At 51.1% G+C, this 24685-nt stretch overlaps 1 protein-coding gene across 2 annotated transcripts in view; it reads left to right on the plus strand.

Moving 5' to 3' along the window:
* Positions 1–238: 238 nt before the first annotated feature.
* Positions 239–24685, plus strand: part of DAGLB (diacylglycerol lipase beta) — a 31181-nt gene continuing 6734 nt past the window's right edge. The window contains exons 1-11 of one of the 2 annotated variants that reach the window (XM_059414384.1): positions 239–435; positions 2289–2440; positions 8226–8397; positions 9493–9751; positions 11385–11507; positions 12171–12298; positions 13260–13386; positions 13618–13701; positions 16250–16327; positions 19148–19228; positions 19316–19443. In XM_059414384.1, coding sequence (XP_059270367.1) covers positions 341–435; positions 2289–2440; positions 8226–8397; positions 9493–9751; positions 11385–11507; positions 12171–12298; positions 13260–13386; positions 13618–13701; positions 16250–16327; positions 19148–19228; positions 19316–19443 — 1427 coding nt within the window. In that variant the 5' untranslated portion in view covers positions 239–340. Of the gene's footprint in view, positions 436–2288; positions 2441–8225; positions 8398–9492; positions 9752–11384; positions 11508–12170; positions 12299–13259; positions 13387–13617; positions 13702–16249; positions 16328–19147; positions 19229–19315; positions 19444–24685 lie in introns of those variants that run through there. The other variant, XM_059414385.1, reaches the window with a different exon arrangement.

The following is a 24685-nucleotide window of genomic DNA, read 5'->3' on the forward strand; positions in this document are numbered from 1 at the left end:
ACAGATTGGCCATCACCACCCGTGGATCTCTGGGGTGTTCATTCCTCCGGGCCCCGAAGAGTCCTTATCTACAAAACTGGAATATTATCAGAAAGGACCTCGCACACACGCAAAACAACCACCGCGCTGATCAGCGCCATCCGGGTCAGCGTCTCTGCGCAGGCGCGGAGGGGCCAGCGGCGGCGCGGGGCTCAGTGCGCGTGCGTTGGACCTCATGACCCTCGCACGCGCCTGCGCTGAGTCGCAGTTAGTTTGGCGTTGGATCCGGGAGGGTTCGGGGCACCCAGTGGCTACCGGCGCGCGGAGGGCCGGCCCGAGGCCGGGCAGCAGGGCCTCCGCCATGCCCGGGATGGTGCTTTTCGGTCGGCGCTGGGCCATTGCCAGCGACGACCTGGTCTTCCCGGGGTTCTTCGAGCTGTCCCTGCGAGTGGTGTGGTAAGGGCGGCGGGCTGGGCGGCCGGGCGGGCGGCCGGGGCTCGGAGGGAGCGGGTTCCAGCCGCCCGCGAGGAGCGGCCGTGTCGCCGGGTCTGTGCGCGCGGACGCGGAGCCCACGTTCCCTCGTCTGGGCCTCTCCACCGCGCGAAGCTTCCGAGGACGTGCGTGCAGCCGTTCTGCCCACTTCTGGGAGGGCACACTGAGGCCGGGTCTCGGGACCCCCAGGTCGGCCCCTGTCGCGTGCGGCGCGGAGGCCTGGCTCCGGGAGCCTCCGGGACGTGGTTACGGACCAAAGGCCGTGCCCTTCGGGATCAGCTTCCTGGAGCCAGGAGCAGCCACTTGGCATTATTACGGCGCTCGGCATGGAAACTCAGGGCATGCAGGGTCAACCAGAGGAAAGAATGGGAAATAGTAGCCTGCTTGTCGCTCCAGAACTGAATTCCCTGAGGAGCAGCCAGGCTTGGCACAAAGTCTGCAACCGATGGGAAGTGGAATTGGGCTCCTCAAGTCTGCCCCCAGAAGGGCTGAGCAGGGAATAAATACAGCACCACTGTAATCGAAGAGTGCATTCTTGAGGGGAAAGGAATATAAAAACGTGAAATCCTGGAAGCGGCTTCTCAGTAGTTCATAGTTTTCATAGCGGGGTCTCTCTGAGGTTATTTCCCATTGTTATTTCCAGACCCACAGTCCTAATATCACAAAACTGACAAAAGCATAAAATGTTCTCTAGTCCCAGTTCCACACCTGGGCTTGAATCCTTCATGCTGCTCAGCCATTTCCTGAAATACAGCCCTTTGGTGCTGTCTTTCCTTGTTTTGTACTGAATTACAAAAGATAGCAAGTCTGCAGTACGTGGCCTTGCAAGATTATCAGCGTTCCCTGTGGAACATCTTGGCATATCTTGATTTACCACCTCCCGGTTTTTTGCATTACATTTTTTGCATTACACACAGCTGACGACAGTGTGTGATTGTCAGTTCCTTGTTAATCCCCAGAAATAAACATATCTTGTTAATATTTTAGCAAGCCTGCATTTTGTTGGTTTACACTTGTGTATTTCTGAGTCATGGTAGGGCAGCTGTTTTTCATCAGCCCGCATTATAGTTGCCTGCTTACGGCATTAAGTGCCTCTTTGGTATGAGAGCAGGCATAGAATTAGGAACGATCGTGGAAGCACAGGAAGTATAAAACTCATTTTTTAAAAAATTGGCTTTAGGGGCACCTGGGTGGCTCAGTGGGTTAAGCCTCTGCCTTCAGCTCAGGTCATGATCTCGGAGTCCTGGGATCGAGCCCCACGTCGGGTTCTCTGCTCGGCGGGGAGCCGGCTTTCCCCTCTCTCTCTCTGGCTGCCTCTGTCTGCTTGTGCTCTCTCTCTCTGTCAAATAAATAAAATCTTTTTAAAAATAAATAAATAAATAAATAAATAATTGGCTTTAAAAAAAAAGTCACACTCTTTAATTGACTTAGTAGATCTTTTATTATTTTTCTTAGTACATCTTTTATTGGAGAAAATTGTATTCCAAAGCAAACTTCACCTTGCCTTGGGAAATTAACTCTTTTTTAAAAATTTTAATTAAAATTAAAAAAAATATATTAACTCCTTTTATTTCTTTCTGTAATTAAAAATAATTTTTTTAGAAGATTTTATTTATTTATTTGACAGAGACATGGCGAGAGAGGGAAAAGCAGGCCTCCTGCTGAACAGGGAGCCCGACTCAGGGCTCCATCCCAGAGATCACGACCTGAGCCGAAGGCAGACCCCTCCCAATGACTGAACCACCCAGGCGCCCTCTGTAATGTTTTATAATGTAGTACCTTGGTTTCCATTTCTGACCCTCCCTATCTCTCGGCAGGTGGATTGGCATTTTGACTTTGTACCTCATGCACCGAGGGAAGCTGGACTGTACAGGCGGTGCCCTGCTCAGCAGTTACTTGATCGTTCTTCTTGTTCTCCTAGCAATTATTATATGTACAGTGGCCGCCATCACGTGTGTCAGCATGAAAGGTATAGGGTAGCCTTTTTTCTTTGATACCTGTTCTTTTTTAATTGCTTTATTGAGATATAATTCGTGTACTGTACAATTCACCCATCGGAAGCATCCAAGACCGTGATTTTTAGTATATTCCCAGAGTTTTGCGGCCTTCACACAATTTTAGTACATTCTCCTCACCCCCAAAAAGAAATCCTATGCCTGTTAGCAATCACTCCTCATTTCCCCCCAATTTCCTCAGCTCTCGCCATCTGCTGACCTACTTTGTCTGTAGATCTGCCTGTTATGGGTCATACAGGTGGAGTCATCCACTATGTGGCTGTTGGGTCTGGCCTCTTAAACTTAGCATGTTTTCTGGGTTCATTCATCTTTTAGTGTGTGTCAACTCTTCATTCTTCTTATGACTGAATAATATCGGCTCAGTTGGCTAAGCATCCGCCTTCAGCTCAGGTCATGATCCCAGGGTCCTGGGATCCAGCTCCACATCAGGCTCCCTGCCTAGCGGGGAGCCTCCCACTCCCTCTGTGCCCTGCCCACCCCTGCTCCTGGGCACTCATGCTCGCGCTCTCTCTCTCTCTCTCAAATAAATAAAAATTAAAAAAAAATTTCATTGACTGGTTTGCCACATTTTACTTACCCATTTGTCAGTTGGTGGACATTTGGATTATTAACACTTTGGGGCTATTCCAAATAAAGCTGCTGTGAACGTTCACATAGGTGTTTTTATACAGACAGAGGTTTTAATTTCTCTTGGATGTGTGCCTAGGCATGGAATGGCCAGATCATGTGGTGACCCCATGTTTAACCTTCTGGGGAGCTGCCAGACTGGAGTCCAAGCAGCTACCATTTCTCTTTCAGTTTATAAAGAGTTTCGGTTTCTCCCCATCGTGAGCAGCGCTTACGATTGTCTGACTTCCCGATCCTAGCCGTCCTTCCTGGTGGATCTCTCTGAGGTGGTGATTTTGCAGTTCCTTCGTGAGCATCCTCTCGTAGCTTACTGGCCATTCGTGTATCTACGATGTGTCTACTCAGATCCTTTCCCCGTTTTTGTTTGTTTGTTTGTTTTTAAGATTTTATTATTTGACAGATGGAGATCACAAGTAGGTGGGGGTGGGGGGAAGCAGGCTCCCTACCAAGCAGAGAGCCCTGTGTGGGGCTCCATCCCAGGACCCTGGGATCATGATGTGAGCCGAAGGCAGAGGCTTTAACCCACTGAGCCACTCAGGCGCCCCTGGCCTCATTTTAAATTGAGTTATTTGTCCTTTGTTATTAATGTTCAGTAACAATTCCATCTATTTTTATTTTTTAAGATTTTATTTATTTATTTGACAGACAACGAGAGAGGGAACACAAGTGGGAGGGGTAGAAGAGGGAGAAACAGGCTTCCTACCAAGCAAGGAATCCAATGTGGGGCTCGATCCCAGGACCCTGAGGTCATGACCTGAGCTGAAGGCAGATGCTTAACGACTGAACCACCCAGGCGCCCTCCATCTATTCTTTTTTCTTTTTTTTTAAATATTTTATTTATTTGACAGAGAGATCACAAGTAGGCAGAGAGAGAGAGATGGAAGCAGGCTCCCCGCTGAGCAGAGAGCCCGATGCGGGGCTCGATCCCAGGACCCCGAGATCATGACCTGAGCCAAAGGCAGAGGCTTAACCCACTGAGCCGCCCAGGCGCCCCCCTCATCTTTTCTTAATGATAATTTTTTCTCCGTATTACAATTTTCGCAGTCACTTTGCTGAAAATGTTGGGAGCCTTCCCTGTGAGTGCTCAGGTTCATAGGAGGAGCTGAGCACTGTGGTGCATTAGAAACTAAAAACTCGGCAGTCAAAGGCAGGGCTAAAAGGCACACTCCCCTCCAGCACGTTTCATCATTGCTTGAGTGGGGCTGGGGGAGGCAGGCTCACACATTCCAGATGATGATGAAAGCACTGGGAAGAGCTGACAACACTGGGCAGTAGTCGTGATCTCGGCAGTGCATAACCAACTGAAACTGAAAAGTGGGGGTAGCTTGTGGGGCGTGATGGAGAAATGTTAGTGGCCGAGTATTTCATGAGAATGACCACGGGGTTTTAAAAATGTCTAAGAGGTGGGGGCATGTGCCCACTTAAAGAGATATGTATGGAAAAGAGAGCGCTGTGTGTTTGAGCATGCCCGTGAAAACAAAAATGTGTGCATGAATGTCTAGAGCAAAGAAGATCCCCGTTCTGTTCGTGTCAGTCCCTATTCTGTGGCTTTAGCACTGTGAAGTTGTGGTTTTAATGTTGTGTTTTTGTTGTTTCTTAGAGTGTGTGTGGGGGTTCGCAGAGGGAAGGAGAGAACCTCAAGCAAACTCCGCACTGAGTGCGGAGCCCGGTGCAGGGGTTGATCTCACGACCCTGAGATTATGATCTGAGCTGAAACCGAGAGTCGGTCGCTTAACCAGCTGAGCCAGCCAGGTGCCCCAGCGCTGTGGAGCCTTTCGTGAAGTCTGAGTTTCTGCAAGGGGAAGTATTTGGGTTGGTGTCACTTCATCTGTGGCATTGTCTCATCTCTTGGTCCTTTCTGTTCATGTCCTGTTCTGGTTAGGAGACTCAGTGTTCAGATCTGAATCAGGAATGTGAGGTTTTTTTCCTTGAGTATTTTTTCTTCAGATATTTTTGGTGGTGTTGGAGCACGTACATTCATGGCCGTGTTTGCTTAGGCTCCTCCCCTTAAGCTCTTGTGTAAGGCCTGCACTGTCTCCCACTCACGGTCAGAGCTCAGAAAACATCCGATGGTGTACGTGTTAGGCGTTATGTGCCAGCAGTTTGTGTTATGGGTGGGTTGCCCGTCCAGCAGCCTCTTCCAAACAACCCAGTTTTATTTGGGACGTTCCCCATCCCTCACATATGAAGTAAGGGTGTCAGAGAAGCCAGCTCCCCACCCAGCTCAGGAATGATCCTCCCATGTCAGTGACTGGTTCCGGAACGGACATGTGACCCCGCTGGAGCCAGTGAAACTCAGGAATTTTCTGGAAGGTTCTGGGGAGTCTTGATCCTCAAGGAAAGACGCAGAAGTAATACAGTGTTTTCAGCCTGGTGATTCTGGGGAGGGAGGAGCTGCTGAAATCCTGGTGTATCTCCACTCACAGCCAGGATGAGCTGACAGACAGGAGGGCAGAGTTGTGAGAAGCCAGAGAGCCGGGACGCCTGGCCCAGCGCTGCACTTCAGTCCCCGAGTCAGGGCATGTCCTGGGTCCTTCCTGTTTTTCAACTTTTGTTTACTTGTGGCAAGAGGTGCCACAACTGAACTAAACGCAATATTTTAGGAATCACGTTAGTTTAAGGGCCAGCCCTGAGATCATGATCTGAGCCAAAATCAAGAGTCAGTGCTTAACTCCCTGAGCCACCCAGGCGTCCTTGTTAATTTTATTCTTGATACGTGGGTAACTTCTGTTGCCCCTTTTGTTCTGTGAGGCGTCTCAGTAATTAACCTGTCGCTCGTGCTGGAGGGCCATGTTTACGTAGCTTTGGGCTGGTCTTACTCTCTCGGAGAGACACCCCAAGCTGCAGGGGGCACATGTGGGTTCGGTCATCTTGATCCAGGACACTGAGGCGCATGCGCTGCTCTCTCTCCCGGTCATCAGTGCGGCGCAGCTGGGGAGAAGCTATGCTGCGGTTTCTGGTGAAATCCTGGTGTTCACCGCCCTGGTGAAATCCTGTTGTTCCTACCATGGGGGAGGCTTAGTTAAGGAAGGTCCAGCCTCACGACTACCCCGTTTTCATGGCGGAGCACCCTCAGCTTCCAGGGTGTGCCGTTTGCTGTGTTTGATGCGGATTCTGGGCCGTTTCCTTGCGTCACCTCCGTGCTCGTCCCCCGCTAGGGAAGGTTGGGGCAGTGTGTAGAGCCGTTAAAGCCCAGATGCTGTGACACGGGCCTGCCTTCTGTGGTCTTCTCATGAGTGGCTCTGTGTGGTGAAGCCCCAGAGGCGCCGCAGTCTGTTCCGCGAGGAGGTTCTGCTCGGCGGTCATGGGGCCTCCGCGTCCCCACACCCCGGGAGCAGCAGGTCCTCGCCGGGCCCTCCTTGCCTTGTGAGGAAGAGCTCTTATCTAAGTAAATAACCATGTTTTCATCGGCGGGCTCGACTAGAAAGGAGGTTTTTTGCAGTATCTTTATTTCTTTTTGGAATCTTAGAATTCCATTTTCCGCTTCCTTATTTACAACTGTATTTCCCGCGCGGGGTGTTGGAGTGCCGGGCCGGGCGCTGTGGGTGCTGCTGGGGGCGGGCCCCTGGGGGCCGGCCCAGCCGGGGTTCCCTGCTGCGGGTGGGGGTGGTGGGGGTGGTCGGCTGATCGCAGCAGGCTGTGGGTGGGGCCCGGGGATTTTAGGCCCGCACTCTTAGCCCCTCAGGGAGAGAGAGTTGTTTTGGTTACCTTATATTTTGTCTTTGTGCCAAACAGAAACTTTAGAACATGAGTCTAATTAGTTACCCAGTCTAATGGAAGGTGATTCTTGGAACATAAAAGCTGTTGCCTCCGGGCGCCTAGGAGGCTCAGTGGGTTAAAGCCTCTGCCTTTGGCTCAGGTTGTGATCCCGGGGTCCTGGGATCTAGTCCCGCATTGGGCTCTCTGTTCAGCAGGGAGCCTGCTTCCTCCTCTCTCTCTCTCTCTCTCTGCCTCCCTCTCTGCCTGCTTGTGATCTCTGTCAAATAAGTAAATAAAATCTTTAAAAAAAAAAAAAAGCTATTTCCTCACCAGATCATTCTTTACATCTTAAGATTGTCTTCACTCATGGTTTTGGGTTTTTGTGGGTTTTTTTCACTGTTTTGTTTTAATCATTTGGCATTTTTGTGTCACTTCAGTTAGTATTTATCACACCTTTTCCCAGAGGGAGAGAGCTGAGGTTTTACATGGAGAATTAAAGCACACAGACCTCAGTAGGCCACTTGGGTTTGTGGGAGACACACGGTGAAAAGGTGGCGTCTGTGTCTTGGGTTTCTCCACGTGTTCCCACGTGTCAGAATTGTTCACTTTCCAAGAGTGCGGACCCTGGTGACCTGGAGAGCCGGGACCATGCAGACCTGGATTGTGGGGTTTTGTCGTTGTTGTTGTTGTTAAGATTTTGCTTATTTATTTGACAGAGTGGGGGAAGGGGCAGAGAGAGGGAGAGAGAGAATCTCAGGGAGACCCCCCGCTGAGCGCAGAGCCCGAGGTTGGGCTCCGTCTCATGACCCTGAGATCATGACCTGAGCAAAAACCAAGAACCAGAGGCTTAATCAACCCTCTCCCCCGGGCACCTCTTGGGTTATGTTTTAGAAAATAGTTACTAAGCTCTCTTAGCCTCAGTTTCCTCATTTGTAAGATGGGGCGGTAACTATCTTCAGAGCTGTGAGGATTACAGAATAATGGGTGTTAAGTGTTTCACGTGGTGCCTGAACGCCATCCATCTTGAGCAGATGGCAGAGTTATTTTCTAGAGTCGGGTGACCGTGTATCTCTGTATCTCTGCTGGCCCGGGACAGTTCTGTTTTCTGCCCGATGTCCCAGCATAATTATTCGCAGCCCCTCCTTCCTCTCTCAGAAGCATCCCAGCTTGGGCAATGATTGTATGGCCATCCCAGTTAGAACCCTGGAGTCTCTTGAAACCCTCATAAGTCATAAGTCTTTTGCCCTATTTCCACCCCTCACTTGGTCACTTGCTCTCAGCCTTCGGCACTGGTTTCCAATGAAGAGTAGAAACCATCTACAGTAGTAACGGATGCTCTCCGCCCTCTGTTTCTGTGGAAAGGAAGTCTCCGAGGAAGCCAGGTGCCCAGTTTGAGTATCTTCTGTGTTTTAGGAACCATCTGTAATCCGGGACCACGGAAATCTATGTCCAAGCTGCTTTACCTCCGCCTAGCGCTCTTTCTGCCAGAGATGGTCTGGGCTTCTCTGGGGGCTGCCTGGATAGCAGACGACGTTCAGTGTGACAAGACAGTGGTGAATGGCATCATTGCCACTGTTGTCATCAGGTGAGGTCTTCCGTCTTCTCTTTCAGTTTCTTGTCTCAGATGCATTTGAGATGTAAGGAAATAGACTTTTCTGAATCACTGCAGATAGCCCGATATCATGCGGGCTTCCTCAAATTGTTAGAAATTGGACTTCTTTTTTTTTTTTTTTTTTAAGATTTTATTTATTTGACACAGAGAGCACAAGTAGTTAGAGCAGCAGACCTCTCAGCAGACGGAGAGGAAGAAGCAGGCCCTCTGCTGAGTAGGGAGCCCAGTGTGGGGCCCAATCCCAGAATCCCGGGATCATGACCTGAGCCGAAGGCAGATGCTTAACAACTAAGCCACCCAGGTGCCCTGAAACTGGACCTTTTTGAGTCAATCATAAAAATTGAGACATGTATTTATATGTAAGGAATCATTTATCTCCCGTTAATACATTTATTGATCACATTTTTTTTCTTGCTGGTTCTTGTTCTTCTCTGTTCCACTCTTTCTGTTATTAGAAGGAAGAAAACCCAAAGACCAAATCAAGGGCAAAAACTAAAGGCAGGATGAGAAGAAACAAAGTGTCAGGAATTGTGAGGGACTAATGGGTGGGATTGGGTTTTCCCAGTCTCCAGGCTCGCAGTCGTAGGAAGGATCTAGTTACTTCCCCTGCTGGAGACTCGTGCTGACGCTGCCCTTCCCACGCCGCACGTGCAGGGGCAGCAGAGTCCCTGCACAGAGGTGCATTGTCCTGTGGTGCACGTGTTTGTGAACCATGATGTCTGGCACATTGTGCCCTGAAGGTATGAATGAAAAACCCATCAGAGTATCTCATGATGGGGCAAAGTTCTTTGGGTTTTACCAAGCATGGCCTGGGTCGTGGCCAGTGGACCATGGAGAACAGGTTCCAGCTACTTCCGTGTCCAGGCTGCAGCTCTGCCTACCAGGCACCCCCTTTTCTCTTTTGTGGTCTTCACTTCTAAGGCTCTGACTTCTGTGGGACCAGGGTCAGCCACAGGCCCATAAAGAACTTTCTAGAAAAAACAAGTCGCTCACCTCCACCTGGTTCTGGGAGAGCCGCATCTGAACGTGGGACCCAGGGTCCTCACGCCTTCTCTCTCTGTTTTGCAGCTGGGTTATCATCGTCTCCACCGTAGTCACCATCATCATCGTCTTTGACCCCCTCGGGGGGAAAATGGCTCCATATCCCTCCGCAGGCCCCAACCACCTGGATAGTCGTGAGTCCAGCCAATTACTTAATGGCCTCAAGACAGCCGCTACAAGCGTGTGGGAAACCAGAATCAAGCTGCTGTGCTGTTGCATCGGGAAGGACGACCATACTCGAGTAGCTTTTTCGAGTACGGCAGAGCTTTTCTCAACCTACTTTTCAGTAAGCTGAAGGGGTCTGCTTTCGTCTCTTTCTCCTCAGTAAATGTCTCATGTTAACATGAATACTCTCTGTTCATGCCGAAGCGGTCTTGCACACGTGTGCTTTGTGGCATGGCGGGGTTGGGGTGTTAGCGCAGGGCCTTGCGTTCGCGGACCCATCTCCCTGGCCGCTGCGTCCTGGTGTGGCCACCTGTTTGTTATGCTGTCGCGATTCTTAGTTCATTTTTTTTTTTTTTAAGATGTTATTTATTTATTTGACAAATAGAGATCACAAGTAGGCAGAGAGGTAGGCAGAGAGAGAGGAGAAAGCAGGCTCCCTGCTGAGCAGAGAGCCCGATGCGGGGCTCGATCCCAGGACCCTGAGATCATGACCTGAGCCGAAGGCAGAGGCTTAACCCACTGAGCCACCCAGGTGCCCTCTTAGTTCATTTTTAAGGAGTTCCGCGATGGAACTTGCATGTTGTGGGGCCGATTTGCCGGCTGGTCCCCTCTGCAGGCGCCAGGTGCGGGCGGTGCCGTGTGTCCAGGGAGCTGTCAGGCCCCGTCTGCTACTTCATAGCGTGGTAGATGTGATAGATGACTCTACTCCTGAGTGTCTTACTACCGTATGGGCAGGCGTCGTCATTCCAGAGCGGTTTCTTCAGTGACTCGGGAACACTCATTTTCTTTCACATCCAGCGTTTTACAGTACTGTTCTCTGGGAAACTGTTGTGTTCAGTGTTGAGACCAGGGAAGGGAGAGGAGTTCTCATGACGTCCTGCGTGACTGCTGGTCCCTCCTTGCCTCTCTGGTGTCTGTGTCTGTGCGGCCCAGGGTGGCCTGTAGGTTGGCCCCAGGCGGCCGCCTACATCCAGGGACTGGAGAAGTGTTTTCTTCCTAAACTAACCTAAACTAACCTTCAAGGAGTGCTCTGGTCTGTAGGTTGGCCCCAGGCGGCCGCCTACATCCAGGGACTGGAGAAGTGTTTTCTTCCTAAACTAACCTAAACTAACCTTCAAGGAGTGCTCTGGTCTGGGCCTAAGACGGTTGGAAGAACCGGTGGCTCAGGCCGAGTGGCCAGTGCCTGGTGCTTCCTTGCGGACCGGAAGTGGCTAGAGGCAGCCGAGGATTCCTGCTGCTCCAGATCCTGCCTGAAAGACAAGGGGAAGGCGGGCACAGGAGACCTCCCCCTGCTGCTTTCATTGACTGAGGTTCTTTTGGAGGCTTGCTGTAGCCACAGAGTCTAAGTTCAGTCTCTTAAATCTCTAACAGGGACTCTTGGGACAAAACCACAGCATCTTGAGCAAGAGTCTAAATTTGGGCTAAAATTGGCCATTTAGTACAAAGATGGTGAACTCCTTATCCATTTGCTCCCAACTCTACAAAAGCTGTAAAGTCAGTTAAGTAGTTACAGTAACTTGAAATAAAATTTGAAAATAAGAGCTCAGCAGCACTTCTCTGTTCTCCCGTGGATTTGTCTGAGGGCAGGATTGTAAAAATCAATCTCATAGACAGATGAAATCTTGAAAGGAAAATACTCTTAAGGAACATCTTTACGTGTAACTGTGTGTGCATGTGTGTGAACTGTAAAAAATAAACTGACTTTTAAGGAACTCAGGCCATCCCAGTGAAAACAAGACACTGTTTTCATCCAGGACACAGATCTGGTGCCCAGCGACATTGCGGCGGGCCTCACCCTTCTCCATCAGCAACAGGACAACATCAGGAACAGCCAGGAGCCAGATGAGGTGATCAGCCATTCCCCAGGTCCCCCCCAGGTAAGGCCCTTCCTGTTGGGTTATCAGGTTTCGACATTTACTCCTATTCATACATCTTCAAAAAACAAACTGGCCGCAGCGAATTCAGGACCGTTGGCTTGGAATGTGATGTGTGGCTTGTGCTGGCTGTGGTCGCTTCCTGGCCGCTTCACCATCCATTGTATTTTTAAAGCATTTTCTTTTAGGAAATTGACTGTTGAAATCTGTACAGCAAAAGTTTTTTCTGGGATGGGCCTGATTTCCCTGGGTGCGTTTGCTCTCTTCTCTGGGCCGAGGGAGCAGAAACAGTTGGGTTTTGCTGGAGGAGTTTTCCTGCCGCAGGTGTTGATGCTTCCGAAGGAGGTTGCACCTGAGTGGATGTCGTGCAGGGGCCTGGTGCTCTGCTGTCCTCACGCGCCTCGTGCTCCGTCACTGGCTTGTTCCAACAGGGGCCACAGGAGTTGTAGTAGGAGTTCTTGCTGTTCACGTCCACCGTCCTGGCTGCAGTCCCATAAAACCAGGGTCTGTCTTCGTTCGGTGTTCCAGGACGAGTTTTCCCTGTGGAAGTCCCCTGAGGTCTATTCAACGAGGAAAGAAAGGGGTGTCATCAGGAGTTGGAGTTCAGGGTATGATCTCCGTGAGTTGGTCCCGTCCGTGATGGGTTCTGTTGTTCTTCTCTTCCAGGAAGCTGATTTGGACACCGAGTTAGCCAACTGTCACCATTACATGCAGTTTGCAGCCGCGGCCTACGGATGGCCCCTCTACGTCTACCGGAACCCCTTCACCGGACTCTGCAAGATTGGCGGGGACTGGTGGGTGGGCGCGCCCGGCCCCGCGGTCATGCTGCTCAGTGCCCCTCCGAGCCCTCGCTGTACTTTCTAAAAATAATCTCGTTGCCCCTTTCCAAAAATGTTCTGTTTTAAATATTTCAAAACCACAAGCACAGTACCAGGAACACCCATCGATCCTTTATCTGGAGCCACCAGTTGTGACTCAGTGTGGTCACATGTGCTGTGTCACCGTTGCTTTGCTGAAACTCCAGCGGCAGAGGGCGCACCCCTTACCCCCTGCCATTCCCGCCATGTTTCCTGAGAACGAGGACCTTCTGCACATGCTCAGGACGCTTCTGCACCAGCATAGCTAGCATTAAGCAAGAACTCACTTAGGTTCTGGAGTCACGGTTTCACGCTTGTCCCAGGAGTGGCCTCCAGAGCAAGGTTTCCTCCACGTGACGCTTATGCATCACACTTGGTGTCTGTCTGGCACAGCTCCTCGGTGTTTTACGTCTTGTGTGAGGCTGATATTGCATTGCGTTTTAACCTAGGTATTTTGTGAATGGCCCTCAATTTGTATTCGATGGTTTCTTCCGGATTAGAGTCAAGTTACACATCTTTGGCAGGAATTCCCCAGAAGCAACATTGCGCACTTCTTGCTCCGTCGTATCAGCAAATAAGATGCCAGTTTGCCCCATTCCTGGAGATTTGAGAGTCTCTTGTTCTTAATATAATTTATTTTTTGGAAAAAGAAATATATATATATATATATATATATATATATAAAATTTATATTTTGATTATGTAAAACACGAACACGACTCTAGAACTCAGAACTCTAGTAACAGGTGTGCCCAGAAATGGTAAAGGCCATTATTCGGGAGCCAGAGTAAGTGCTGAGCGTAGTGAACTCTGGTTCTTGTGTGTGCAGGGGAGACGGGACAGTGGGGGTGAGGCTCCCTGTTCAGTACCGTAACTGACACATCTGCCGTGTGTTTAGTTGTAGAAGCAGGACGACGGACTACGACCTGGTCGGCGGCGACCGGCTGCACTGCCACTTCGGCTCCATCCTGCACACGACGGGCCTGCAGTACAGGGATTTCATTCACATAAGCTTTCATGACAAGGTCGGTACAACGGTGCCTCACCACTGCTCTGGGGTCCTGGGGTCCTTTGGGAGTGTGGCGGAAGTTATAAATTACCTCCCCCAGAGATACCGCCGTGGGTTCTAGGCGGCCCACCTTCTGTGGGAGAGCAGCACCACTGCCCAGCTGCTAGAGACGCTGGGCGGCGCGAACTCGGCCCCGTAGCTGCGTGCTCTCACTCTCCAGAACTCATGCTTCTTTCCTCACCCTCAGGTCTACGAGCTTCCCTTTTTAGTGGCTCTGGACCACAGGAAGGAATCTGTCGTGGTAGCGGTGAGAGGAACCATGTCTCTGCAGGTAAGGAGCCCCGTGCTCGAGGCCCCGGGACGAGGGGTGGGGTGCCAGGAGACCCGCCTTTGCTGGAACAGGGGATAGAGTCCTCATCAGTTAGAGCAGCAGGTGTAGCAGAAAAGACCAGGATAGAAAGTGGAGAAGCCGACCCGGGGCTGTTACATGCTGCCTTTGGAGAAATTATTGGATTCGGTTCTTTTCACTGAGAAGCGTCAGAAACAGAGTGGCAGGCCTGGGTTCCCCAATGGAGGACTTCTTCCAGAGGCGCCCCCCAACTCGCTGTGTAGCCCTGTTGCCCCGCCAGCGAGCCATGTCCCGCCTGCCCGCCCCCGCCTTCCCTGCCCCCCGCAGATGAGTGGGCGGCTACGTTCTTCCTGTGTCGTGCTCTCTGGTCTGTTCTTGGCCATTCCTCAGTCTCGTTTCCTGATCCTCACTTCCCTGATGACCCAGAAAGTGTAGTGAGACGCCACAGTAGGAGCTCTTGGCCTCCTGCGGCCAGGTGGCCACCTGGTGACCACTCTGGGTGTTGGCCAGGACCCCGCACCTGCCCAGGGCTCTGCCGGAGGCACCGAGGAAAGCAGATGCCTCACCTCCCCTGGCCCCCACTTCTCGTGATTCTGCAGCCTCCCCCAGCTGGCCCCGGAAGGAAGCATGGACTTATTCTTGCTTTTTCTCCTGGCTTCCTGCCCGGATCTCTCTGGCTGTCTCCCCATTCGCAGCCCCGTGGCCCTCATTGTGGCCCCGCCTGCGGCACCACTTCCCCCACCCCCACACGCCTGGGAAGCAGTTTACTGCCTTGGTTCCTGTCTCTGGTCTCTTTTTTTTTTTTTTAAGATTTTATTTATTTGTCAGAGAGAGCGAGCAAGAGCGAGCACAGGCAGACAGAGTGGAAGGCAGAGTCAGACGGAGAAGCAGGCTCCCTGCGGAGCAAGGAGCCCCATATGGGACTCCATCCCAGGACGCTGGGATCATGACCTGAGCCGAAGGCAGCTGCTTAACCAACTGAGCCACCCAGGCGTCCCTTTTTTTTTTTTTTTTAAGATTTTATTTATTTATTTGACAGAGATCACAAGTAGGCAGAGAGGCAGGCAGAGAGAGAGGAGGAGGAAGCAGGCTCCCTGCAGAGCAGAGAGCCCGACATGAGGCTCGATCCCAGGACCCTGGGATCATGACCTGAGCCGAAGGTAGAGGCTTTAACCCACTGAGCCACCCAGGCGCCCCCTGTCTCTGGTCTCTTATCTGCTCAGTCAGTCCTTGTTCCGTCCACAGATGGGTCTTTCTGTCTAGACCATGGGTCAGATGTTACCACTGCTTCTTAAAAACCACTCTTGGGCGCACCCCACCCTGTTACTTTTTTTTTTTTAATATTTTTTAAAGATTGTATTTATTTTACAGAGAGGAGAGACAGTGACAGAAGGGAAACAAGCAGGGGGAGTGGGAGAGGGAGAGAAGCAGGCTTCCCGCGGAGCAAGGAGCCTAATGCAGGACTCAATCCCAGGACCCTAAGCTGAGCCTAAGGCAGACATTTAACAACTAAGCAACCCAGGTGCCCCAAGATTGATTGGTTGGTTGATTGATTTAGAGAAAGCAAGCTTGTGAGTGGGGGAGGGCGGGGCAGAAGGAGAAGAGAGAGAGAATCTTAAGCAGGCTATGCACTCAGCACAGAGCTCGACACTGGGCTCACTCTCACGACCCTGAGATATGACCTGAGCCAAAATCAAGAGGCGGATGCTTAAGCAACTGAGCAACCGAGGCACCCACCCCATTACTTTTTAATAGAAAATTCATGTGTCTTATCACAGCTCTGTTGGTGCTTTGTGACCTCACCCCAGCCTGCCTTTCTGGTTTCTACCCCGAGCTCAGCCTGCCAGTGGTTCTGCAGTATGCCAGAGTCCCCCCAAGCTTTGCAGGGTATAGTTATGGGGTCCACTCCCCAGTGGGTTAGCTGCTCTGGGTCCTGGGGGGACACCTGCCTCTTGGGCTCTGCCAGTGGCCCCTCTGAGCACCCATGTGTCTGCCCTTCTGTCTGCTTCCTGTGCTCAGATGCTCTCTGCCTTGGGTCTTCCTGGCCCCTTGGGTGGGGTTGCTGTCCCTGTTCCCTGAAAGCAAGATTTTCCTTAAATCTTCTGCTCAGATGCTACCTCCTCCAGGAAGTCTACCCCCACCCCAGCTCTGTAGTGCACCCCCCCACGCCCATGAATCTCTTACCCTCCCTTAGGTTTCTGTGAGCTCTTGATAGTCCCTCGAGGATAGGAACCATACTTTGTTCAAAACCCAGGTACAGGGCTCTGTGCTTCTTGAGTACTCAGAAGAGGTGTGCAGTGAGGAAAGGCAGAAGGTGTGCCTTAGCCGCGTCACACACCCGCTGCTTATGGTGGGTCCCTCAGGAGTTTCCTGGCTGCCTGGGTTTCCCTCCTGAGGTCAGGTGTCTGGTTCAGTCCTCAGTGGTCTGACCCAGGAGACCGTAGTGCTCCATGGTCCCTCAGAGGAACCTGCCCCGCCGGTCTCTGTGCACAGCTCGTCCCAACAGCCTCTTCCAATGCACTCTTTGTAGGACATCCTCACGGACCTGTCAGCGGAGAGTGAGACCCTCAACTTAGAGTGTGGGGTGCAAGACTGTTCGGCACACAAGGTACAAGCCCTGGGGTGTGTGTTCAGGAATGTTCCATTAGGGAAAACCTCAAGGGGGTCAGGATTTTTCCAAGTCTGACGGTCTCCCGGGGGTGCTAACCACACGGCAGGTAGCGACCAGCTGCCCGGTGCTGTGCACAGTAAGGCTTTTCCTTCTCTCCGTAGAAATCCTCATGGCAGCCTCACGAGGTTGCTCTGGTTTCTTAAGAGGAAGGAGCAGGTTCAGAGCCATCAGGGGACTTGCCAGAGGCCACAGATAATTGGAATGTGTCCGTTGGCACTTGAACCCGGGTTGAACGCTCTTCTCCCCTTGATGGGAGTCGTTTGTGGTCATGGAGAAGAGAAGCTGCAGCTTAGCACGGGGCCCCCCCGCCCAGGAGACCCCCCCAGACCCTCCCGCCTCTAGAGTGGCAGGCACCCCAGGCACTTCCCTGTCGCCTGGTGGGTTCCCTCTGCCGGTGTCACAGCACGCAAGTTCTCCTTTCGCTTTTCCTGTGCCTGCCGCGGGGTTCAAGTCTCTTCCAGGGACAGAAATGGCCAATCAGGGGCAGAGTTGTTTTTTAATAGGATTTTAATTACATAACATGATGTTGATTATCATAACCCTTTTTAAGTATATGACTCTGTGACAGCAGAGACATGCAGAAAGCTGTGTCCCCACGACCACCATCTGCAGTCAGAGCCTCCTCGATCGCTCCTCCCCGCCCGCCCCCCAGCCCCTGGGACCCGCCATTCCAGTACCCCCCAGTGTGCCTGTTCTGGGCCCTCCCAGAACCGGAGTCAGGTGTCACCTGTCCTCTCACCAGCCATTCCCTCGAGGTCGAGCCAAGGCAGTAGCATGTGTCAGAGTCCCCTTCCCCTGCTGGCTGCTGGACGCCCCACCGTGTGCCAAGACCACGCAGATGGACGCGGGGGCCATGTCCGGGCTGTGGCTGGGAACAGCCGTTTGGGTCCCTGCCTCCATGCTCCGGGGACGCTGCCCGGGAGCGGAGTCCCCATGTGTGCTGGTGGCGCCTGGGACGAGTCACGGAGGCCCCGGCTGTGGTCGCACAGTCCGGCCTTGTTCTCCGCGCGCTCGCCGCTGCTTCCTTGCTGGCTTTTGATGCTTCCGGTTGTCCTGCTGGGCACCGGGCAGTGTCCCACGGTGGCCGGGCAGAGCAGAGTGCTTGCACGTGCGAGGGAAGGACCAGCCCTGGAAGTTACAGCAGCTCCTTCCGGGGAGAGGGAGGGATGTTGGGGTGTAGGCGGGGGCGCTGCTGCTCTATACACAGTGTGTGTTTTGTGTGATGATCATTTTTTAAGTAAAATGCCGAATCTTTGCAAAAGTATGTGTCAGAACCAGACTGTAGCCGATAGAGCCCCCGTGTCCCGCTGGGCAGTTTCAGTATGTTCCTTCTGCCACCGGTTAGCCACGGGACGGTCCCGGGCATGTGAACTTTCCCATCAACCCTTAACTCTGTTGATGAGCCTCACGTCACAGAATAGCCCTGTGTCACTACAGGGCATGTGTGTAGAAAAACAAAGAAATGTCTTACTTTCTCACAGACACAGTTAGTAGCCGGCTGCACGTTCGCGTCAGGATCCCGTGGGCTGGGCTGTGGCCTTGTTCTTAGAATCCGCCCGCAGGTCAAGGCTTTGTGCGCTCTGGGCCTGGCCTTCTGCAGCCCCGGTCAGGCCTGAGGGCGTGAGTTCAAAGTGGTGCCACTGAACGCAGTCTTGGCCTTCCCCGTGTGTGACGCACGCAGGGCCTCCTGCCGGCGCTGCTGTATCCAGGTCACCTTTGGCTCCACCTGTCCCGGAGTAGGTCCCTGTGGGGGGTGGGAGGCGGCTGCACTGCTGGCCGGAGGGAAGGCTGGGGAAGCCTGCTGGTCCGTCAGGAGGTGCTCCGTGCAGATGGAAACCCGTCGAACCTCCTCTTAGCTTCTCTTGTATGCAGCCAGACTCGGCCTTCTCACACCGAACTCGGTAGTCACCGACTCGGGAATTTGCAGGAGCTTTCGAGGCAGTCCCGCGTGTCCTGTCTCAGCACAGGATCTCTCCCAGTCTGTGCCGGGAGAGAAGGCAGGCCTGTCTCATCACGGAGGGCGCTCTCGTCCGTGGAGATGGCTTCATTTTCAGGAAGCCTGTCTCTTAGGACGGCTGTATTTATTAGGGTTTATGTTTGTTTGTTTTTTTTTAAGATTTTATTTATTTATTTGACAGAGATCATGAGTAGGCACGGAGAGAGGGGGAAGCAGGTTCCTGCTGAGCAGGATGTGGGGCTTGATCCCAGGACCCTGGGACCATAACCTGAGCTGAAGGCAGAGACTTAACCCATTGAGCTACCCAGGTGTCCCCTGTTTTATATATTTTTTGAAATTAAACTAAAACCTAGCCTTCCTAGAACTCTGCTTCCATGGTCTTAGTTTTGTGTCTGTGGGAACTGGACGCTTAATCAGTTATTACCAATTCAGAGCTTTTTTGTTTTGACATCACGTTGAAAGATCAGTCCTCTATCAGCTAGGTCGGACCGGCCATCGGGACTCGGCAGAAGTGTGGTCAGCGCATACGGCAGGATACCGTGTAGCTACAGAAAAGCCGTAGAAAGATCCACTGGCCGGGAAAGGTGTTGTGGATGTCATCCCTTCCTCCGTCCCCGGAACCAGTCATGGAGCACCCGCTCCATGCCCGGCCCTGCGCTGGGGACCGGGAACACAGCGGGGCGCAGTACCCACGGCTGCTGATCCCTGATGCTCACCTCGGCTCTGGGGACACACAGAAGCACGCATGCCCTAGTCCTGTCCGACGACCAATGGCCGCCTTCTCTTATCTGTGTTTCTAGGGGATTTCTCAAGCCGCCAGATACGTTTACCAGCGCCTCGTCAATGATGGGATTTTGAGCCAAGCGTTCAGCATCGCTCCCGTGAGATTCTGACTTTTCATTGATTGTGTGTCTTCCAGCTGCGGGTCGCTGTGTTCCGCTAACGCTGCCGCTCCTCTCTCTCTGCAGGAGTACCGGCTGGTGGTGGTGGGCCACAGCCTGGGGGCGGGCGCCGCGGCGCTGCTGGCCCTCATGCTCCGGAGCTCCTACCCGCAGGTCCGCTGCTACGCCTTCTCCCCGCCCAGGGGGCTGCTGAGGTGCGTGCCGTCGGGGCACCGCGGGCGAATGCCAGTCCCCGCACTGCTCGCCCCTGGGCTTCCGTCGCGCTCTCTCCTCCACAGCCTCCGTTTGTTTCCAGCGCGGTTGGGTTTGCGACAGACCGAAGAGGCCCTCGCAGGTCCCTGAGCGGAGCTCTGCTTCCCTAGACGGTGCGGGGCTGAGATCTTTCTGTAAACGGAGATGCGCTTGGTGTTCGTGTCGGGGGCACAGGCAGTCATTTGGTATTTGTACAGATTGTGCAGTGATTACAAGAAACCGAGAAGCGAACATCTGCCACTGTATCTGGTTACGGAGGTTTCTTTTCCTCTGGTGGTAAGAGCCTTGAAGATTTATTCTCTTAGCAACTTCGAGGCGCGCAGCCCAGCAGGTGAACTGTGGCTGCCGTGCTGTGTGTTCTGTCCCTGTCGGTGTCCGTGACTTACTAATAACCAGGAGTTTGTGCCCTTGGACTCCCTTCTCCTGTCCCACAAGCCCTACCTCTGCAACCACCAACCCACATTCTCTAGATCTGCGAGCTTCGTTTTCTGGTTTTGGGTTTTTTGTTTTTTGTTTTTTGTTTTTTTTTTAAGATTTCACATGTAAGTGCGGTCTTCCAGTATTTGTAAAGATAAGTCTGTCTTATTCTGCGTAGCATAATGCCCTCTGGGTCCATCTGTGTAGCTGCAGATGGCAGGATTTCCTTTGCTTTATTCTGCGTTGGCCTGTTTCCGTGATTTGATGGCCGTTGTGTATGTATGTGCACATCCACACTTAGTGCCAGCTGACACTTGGGCTGCGGTCCCGGCTACTGGAGATGGTGCTTCGGTGAACGCCGGGTACGGGCGGCTGTTTAGGTCAGGAGAGTTGTTCCCTTTGGATCCGTGTCCAGAAGTGGAATCGCCAGATGATACGGTAGTTGTACGTCCCTCTTTTTGAGGAACGTCCGTACTGTTTCCCAGTGGCTGCGCCGAGTTACCTTCCCCCAGCAGCGCACGAGGGTTCCCTGTTGTCCAGGTCCTCACCCACACTGGACGTTTCTTGGTTTGCGGGGCTTTTTTGTTCTTGTGTTTGATACTACCTGTGCTGACGGGTTGGGGGGGAGATCTTACTGTGTGTTGTTTTTTTTTCTTAAATATTTTATTTGTTTATTTGACAGAGAGCTAGAGAGAGAGCACAAGTAAGCAGAGCGGCAGGGAGAGGGGGAGAGAGAGAAGCAGGCTCTCAGCTGAGCAGGGAGCCCGATGCGGGGCTCGATCCCAGGACCCTGGAATCATGACCCAAGCTGAAGGCAGACGCCCAACCAACTGAGCCACCCGGGTGCCCCTTACTGTGGTTTTCATTTGCATTGCCTGCCAAGTAGTGATGTCACGTGCCTTTTCATGCCCGTGGGTCGTGTGCGGGTCTTTGTGCGGAAAATGTCTGTCCGATCCTCTGCCCGTTTTTGAGTCTTACTGGTTTTTGCTGTTGGCTTGTGTGAGTTCTCTCTGTATTCTGGGTATCAGCCCTGTGTCGGGGTAGGCACACGTTCCCTCCTGTTCATTTCGTTGGGGGTTTCCTTTGCTGTGCAGAAGCTTTTCAGTTGGATGCAGCCCCTCTTGGTTATGTTTGTTTTTGTCACCTTTGCTTTTGGGGTCAAATCCAAAAAACTGTCACCAGGACCAGTGTCAAGGAGCCTACTGCCTGTTTGTTTTCTTCTTGGAGTTTTCTGGGTTCAGGTCTCTAACCCGTCATTAGTTCTTTCTGCGCGTGTGATGTGAGGTGGGGGGTCTGGCTTCATGCTGCTGCACGGGGCTTCCGTTTTCCCATCACTGTCAGTCGAAGAGACTGTTCTTTCCCCTCCGCGGGTTCTTGGCTCCTCTGTTAGAGACTTGGGTGTGTTTCTGGGCTCCGTGTCTGTCTTTATGCCAGGACCATACAGCTGTGATTACCGTGGCTTTGTAACATAGTTCAAAGTCCGGGAGCACGAGGCTGCCCGCCTTGTTTTGCCCCTAAAGATGTCTTTGCTGGGGCGCCCGGGTGGCTCACTTGGTGAAGCGTCTGCCTTCAGCTCAGGTCATGATCCCAGAGTCCCAGGATCAAGTCCCACAGCAGGCTCCCTGCTCAGTGGGGAGTCTGCTTCTCCCTCTGCCTCTGCTCCCTCCCCTGCTCATTCTCTCTCTGCCAAATAAATAAAATCTTTAAAAAAAAGAGAGATGACTTTGGCTAGTTAGAGCTTTTTGTGGTTCCACAGAAATTTTAGGATTATTTGGTCTATTTCTTGAGAAAATGCCATTGGAAGTTTGATAGGGTTTGCCCGGACTCCAGGTGGCTCTGGCTGTTGTGGACACTGCGACGGTATCAATTCGGCCGACCCGTGAGCGCAGAACATCTTCCCGTTCATCTGTGTCTTCTGTTTCTTTCATCATGGTTTCCTGTTCATAGGGTACAGGTCTCTACCTCCTTGGTTAGATTTCTTCCGTTGTATTTTTTCAAGGCAGTTGCAACTGGGATTGCGTTCTTCTTTTTCTTTCTGATAGCTCATTATTAGTTTATAAAAGGAACAGATTTCTGCACAGGCATACCTTGTTTCATTGTGTTTTGCAGGTAATGCTTGCTTGCTTTTTTTTTTTTTTTTAAGTAAATTGAAGATTTGTGGCATCTCTGCCTTAAAAGCAAGTCTCTCGGGGCCATTTTTCCAACAGTATTTGCTCACTTTTTGTCTCTGTCACATTTAATAGTTCTTGGCAACATTTTAAATTTTTTCATTATTTCGTATTTTATTATATTGATCTGGGATCCGTGATCATGACTTGCTGAAAGCTGTACATTGGCTTTTTAGACACGTTACTGCACACTTAGTGGACGGCCGGCCTTGTGTTGTAAACATACCCTATACACACTGGGAAAGCAAACAGTTCAGTTTCCCCGCTGTGCGCTTTGCTTGACTGCAGCAGTCTGAAACTGAACCTGCAAGTGATGTCTCTTGAGTTGTGCCCTACACAAATTTACTGAATTTGTTTACTGATTTTTTTTTAAGTTTGAAAGGTACATTTTTTTTCCTACTCAATCCTATATAATCTTTTGCCCTGATTATAAAAGAACTTTGTGCTATAATTAAAAAAGGAAAAAAGAAATTCATATCCATCATACAAATTTTGGAAAATATAGAAAAGTGGAAAGAGCGAAACTCTTCTACCTGGAATTCACCAGTGTAACTATTTAGGTTTTTTTACTTCCTGCTGCATGTGTGTGTGTTTAAGATTTTATTTGACAGAGACAGCGAGAGAGGGAACACAAGCAGGAGGAGTTGGAGAGGGAGACGCAGGCTTCCTTCCCACTGAGCAGGGAGCCCGATGTGGGGCTCCATCCTAGGACCCTGGGATCACGACCTGAGCCGAAGGCAGGCGCTGAATGACTGAGCCACCCAGGCGCCCCCATGTGTGTGTTTTATAAATTAACATAATATTCTGTATACATTATATCCTTAAATATGTTTGAGAACGTGTTTTTATAGAGTTGCTTATTAGTATTCTATCATCTGATTGGCATTTTTAGTCTACTGATGGATATTTACATTAATTTTTCTCATTATCACAAGTCAGTTACATATAAATACTGGTGTACCTTTAAAATTTTAAGATTTTTTTTTTTTAAAGATTTATTTGTTAGAGCACATGTGCTCAAGAGAGAGTATGGCATGGGGAGGGAGAAGCAGGCTCCCCCCTAAGCTGGGAGTCCTATGTGGGGCTCAGTCCTAGTACCCCAGGATCATGACCTAAGCTAAAGGCAGACACTTAACAGACTGAGCCCCCCAGGCACCACTAAGTTCTTTTTATATTAAAATACATACTTGTACATGTGAAAAGACATGAGTAACTCTTAAAAAAATAACTGAATTTATAAATTGTGGAACAATTAACATAGAACGTATTTTTGAGACTAACCAGCAAACATCCATACAGCTTGGATGCATTTTGCTGTCTGAAAAAAGCCCTGCACCAAAGACCTATTGTATGATTCCGTTTATATGTCCTTCCAGAAAACAGAGGCATATGATGACAAAGCATACCAGTGGTGGTCTGGGCTTGGAGTGGGATTGATGGGCACGGGACACAGGGAGCTTCCTGGGGGCGATAGACATGCCCTTCTTCTTGGGGGTGGTGCTGGGAGTTCTGTGCCTTTGTCAGAACCCATCGTCCACTTAGAGTGGGAGGTTTTGCCACGTATACCTAATGAGGCTCGTTTGAAAATACACACACAGCTCTGTACCCACGTGGAGAGAGAGTCAGTGCCTGCGAAATTCCCCACGCATCCTCTCCTGTCCGCGGATTGTCACCGCCCTGATCGGTGTGCAGGCTCCTCCTTTGCTTTAAAAAGTAGTTGTACCTCCTATACGCAGGTCTCCACAGAATAGTTTGGATTTGTATGGCTTTGAAATTTTATTTCTATTTTTTTGAAGTTTATAGAGCTAGAATAGTACTTAATTGTTATTTTGTGACTTCCCTTTTTTCGTCCACATTATGTTCGATGCCTATAGGACGTGGTTCTGTCCATTCTGGTTATATTCCGTCCTGTATCGATCACAAATGGTCTGAGTCACTGGCGATCACGGCGGTTGTGTGGACCCTCTCCGGGTGTAGGTCACGGCGTGTGCACGTGCTCCCTCTCCAGAGCGGCTGTGCGAGTGTATGCTCGCCCACAGTGTATGTGAGTCCACCACGCTCCACATTCTCACCAACAGTTGCTCAGATATAAGAGATTTTTGCTGGTCCGACTGGTGTGTGGTGATGTTTCATTGTGGTTTAATTTGCATGTCCATGATTGCTAATGAAGTCGGGCCTCTTTCCACGTATTATTGGCTGTATTTCCGCTTTTGTTCTTTTTGGCCATTTTTCTGTTGGGTCACTGGTTTCTGAACACGTGTGTTCTGTAATCGATTCTTTTGTGGCTCCAAGGATGTGTCACGAATATGCTCTCCCATTCCTTGATGCGTTTTGTATTTTCCTTGAGTCCTGTCTTCAGGTCACCATTTCTTAATTTTAACACTAATTTGTCAGTCTTCTCATTTATGATTTTTGGATTTTTGTTTCTTTTTTTTTTTTTTTTTTTTTAAGATTTTATTTATTTATTTGACAGAAATCACAAGTAGGCAGAGAGGCAGGCAGAGAGAGAAGAGGAAGCAGGCTCCCTGCTGAGCAGAGAGCCCGATGCGGGGCTCGATCCCAGAACCCTGAGATCATGACCCAAGCTGAAGGCAGCGGC

The sequence above is a fragment of the Mustela nigripes genome, chromosome 11 (assembly GCF_022355385.1).
Source record: "Mustela nigripes isolate SB6536 chromosome 11, MUSNIG.SB6536, whole genome shotgun sequence".
NCBI lineage: Eukaryota > Metazoa > Chordata > Mammalia > Carnivora > Mustelidae > Mustela > Mustela nigripes.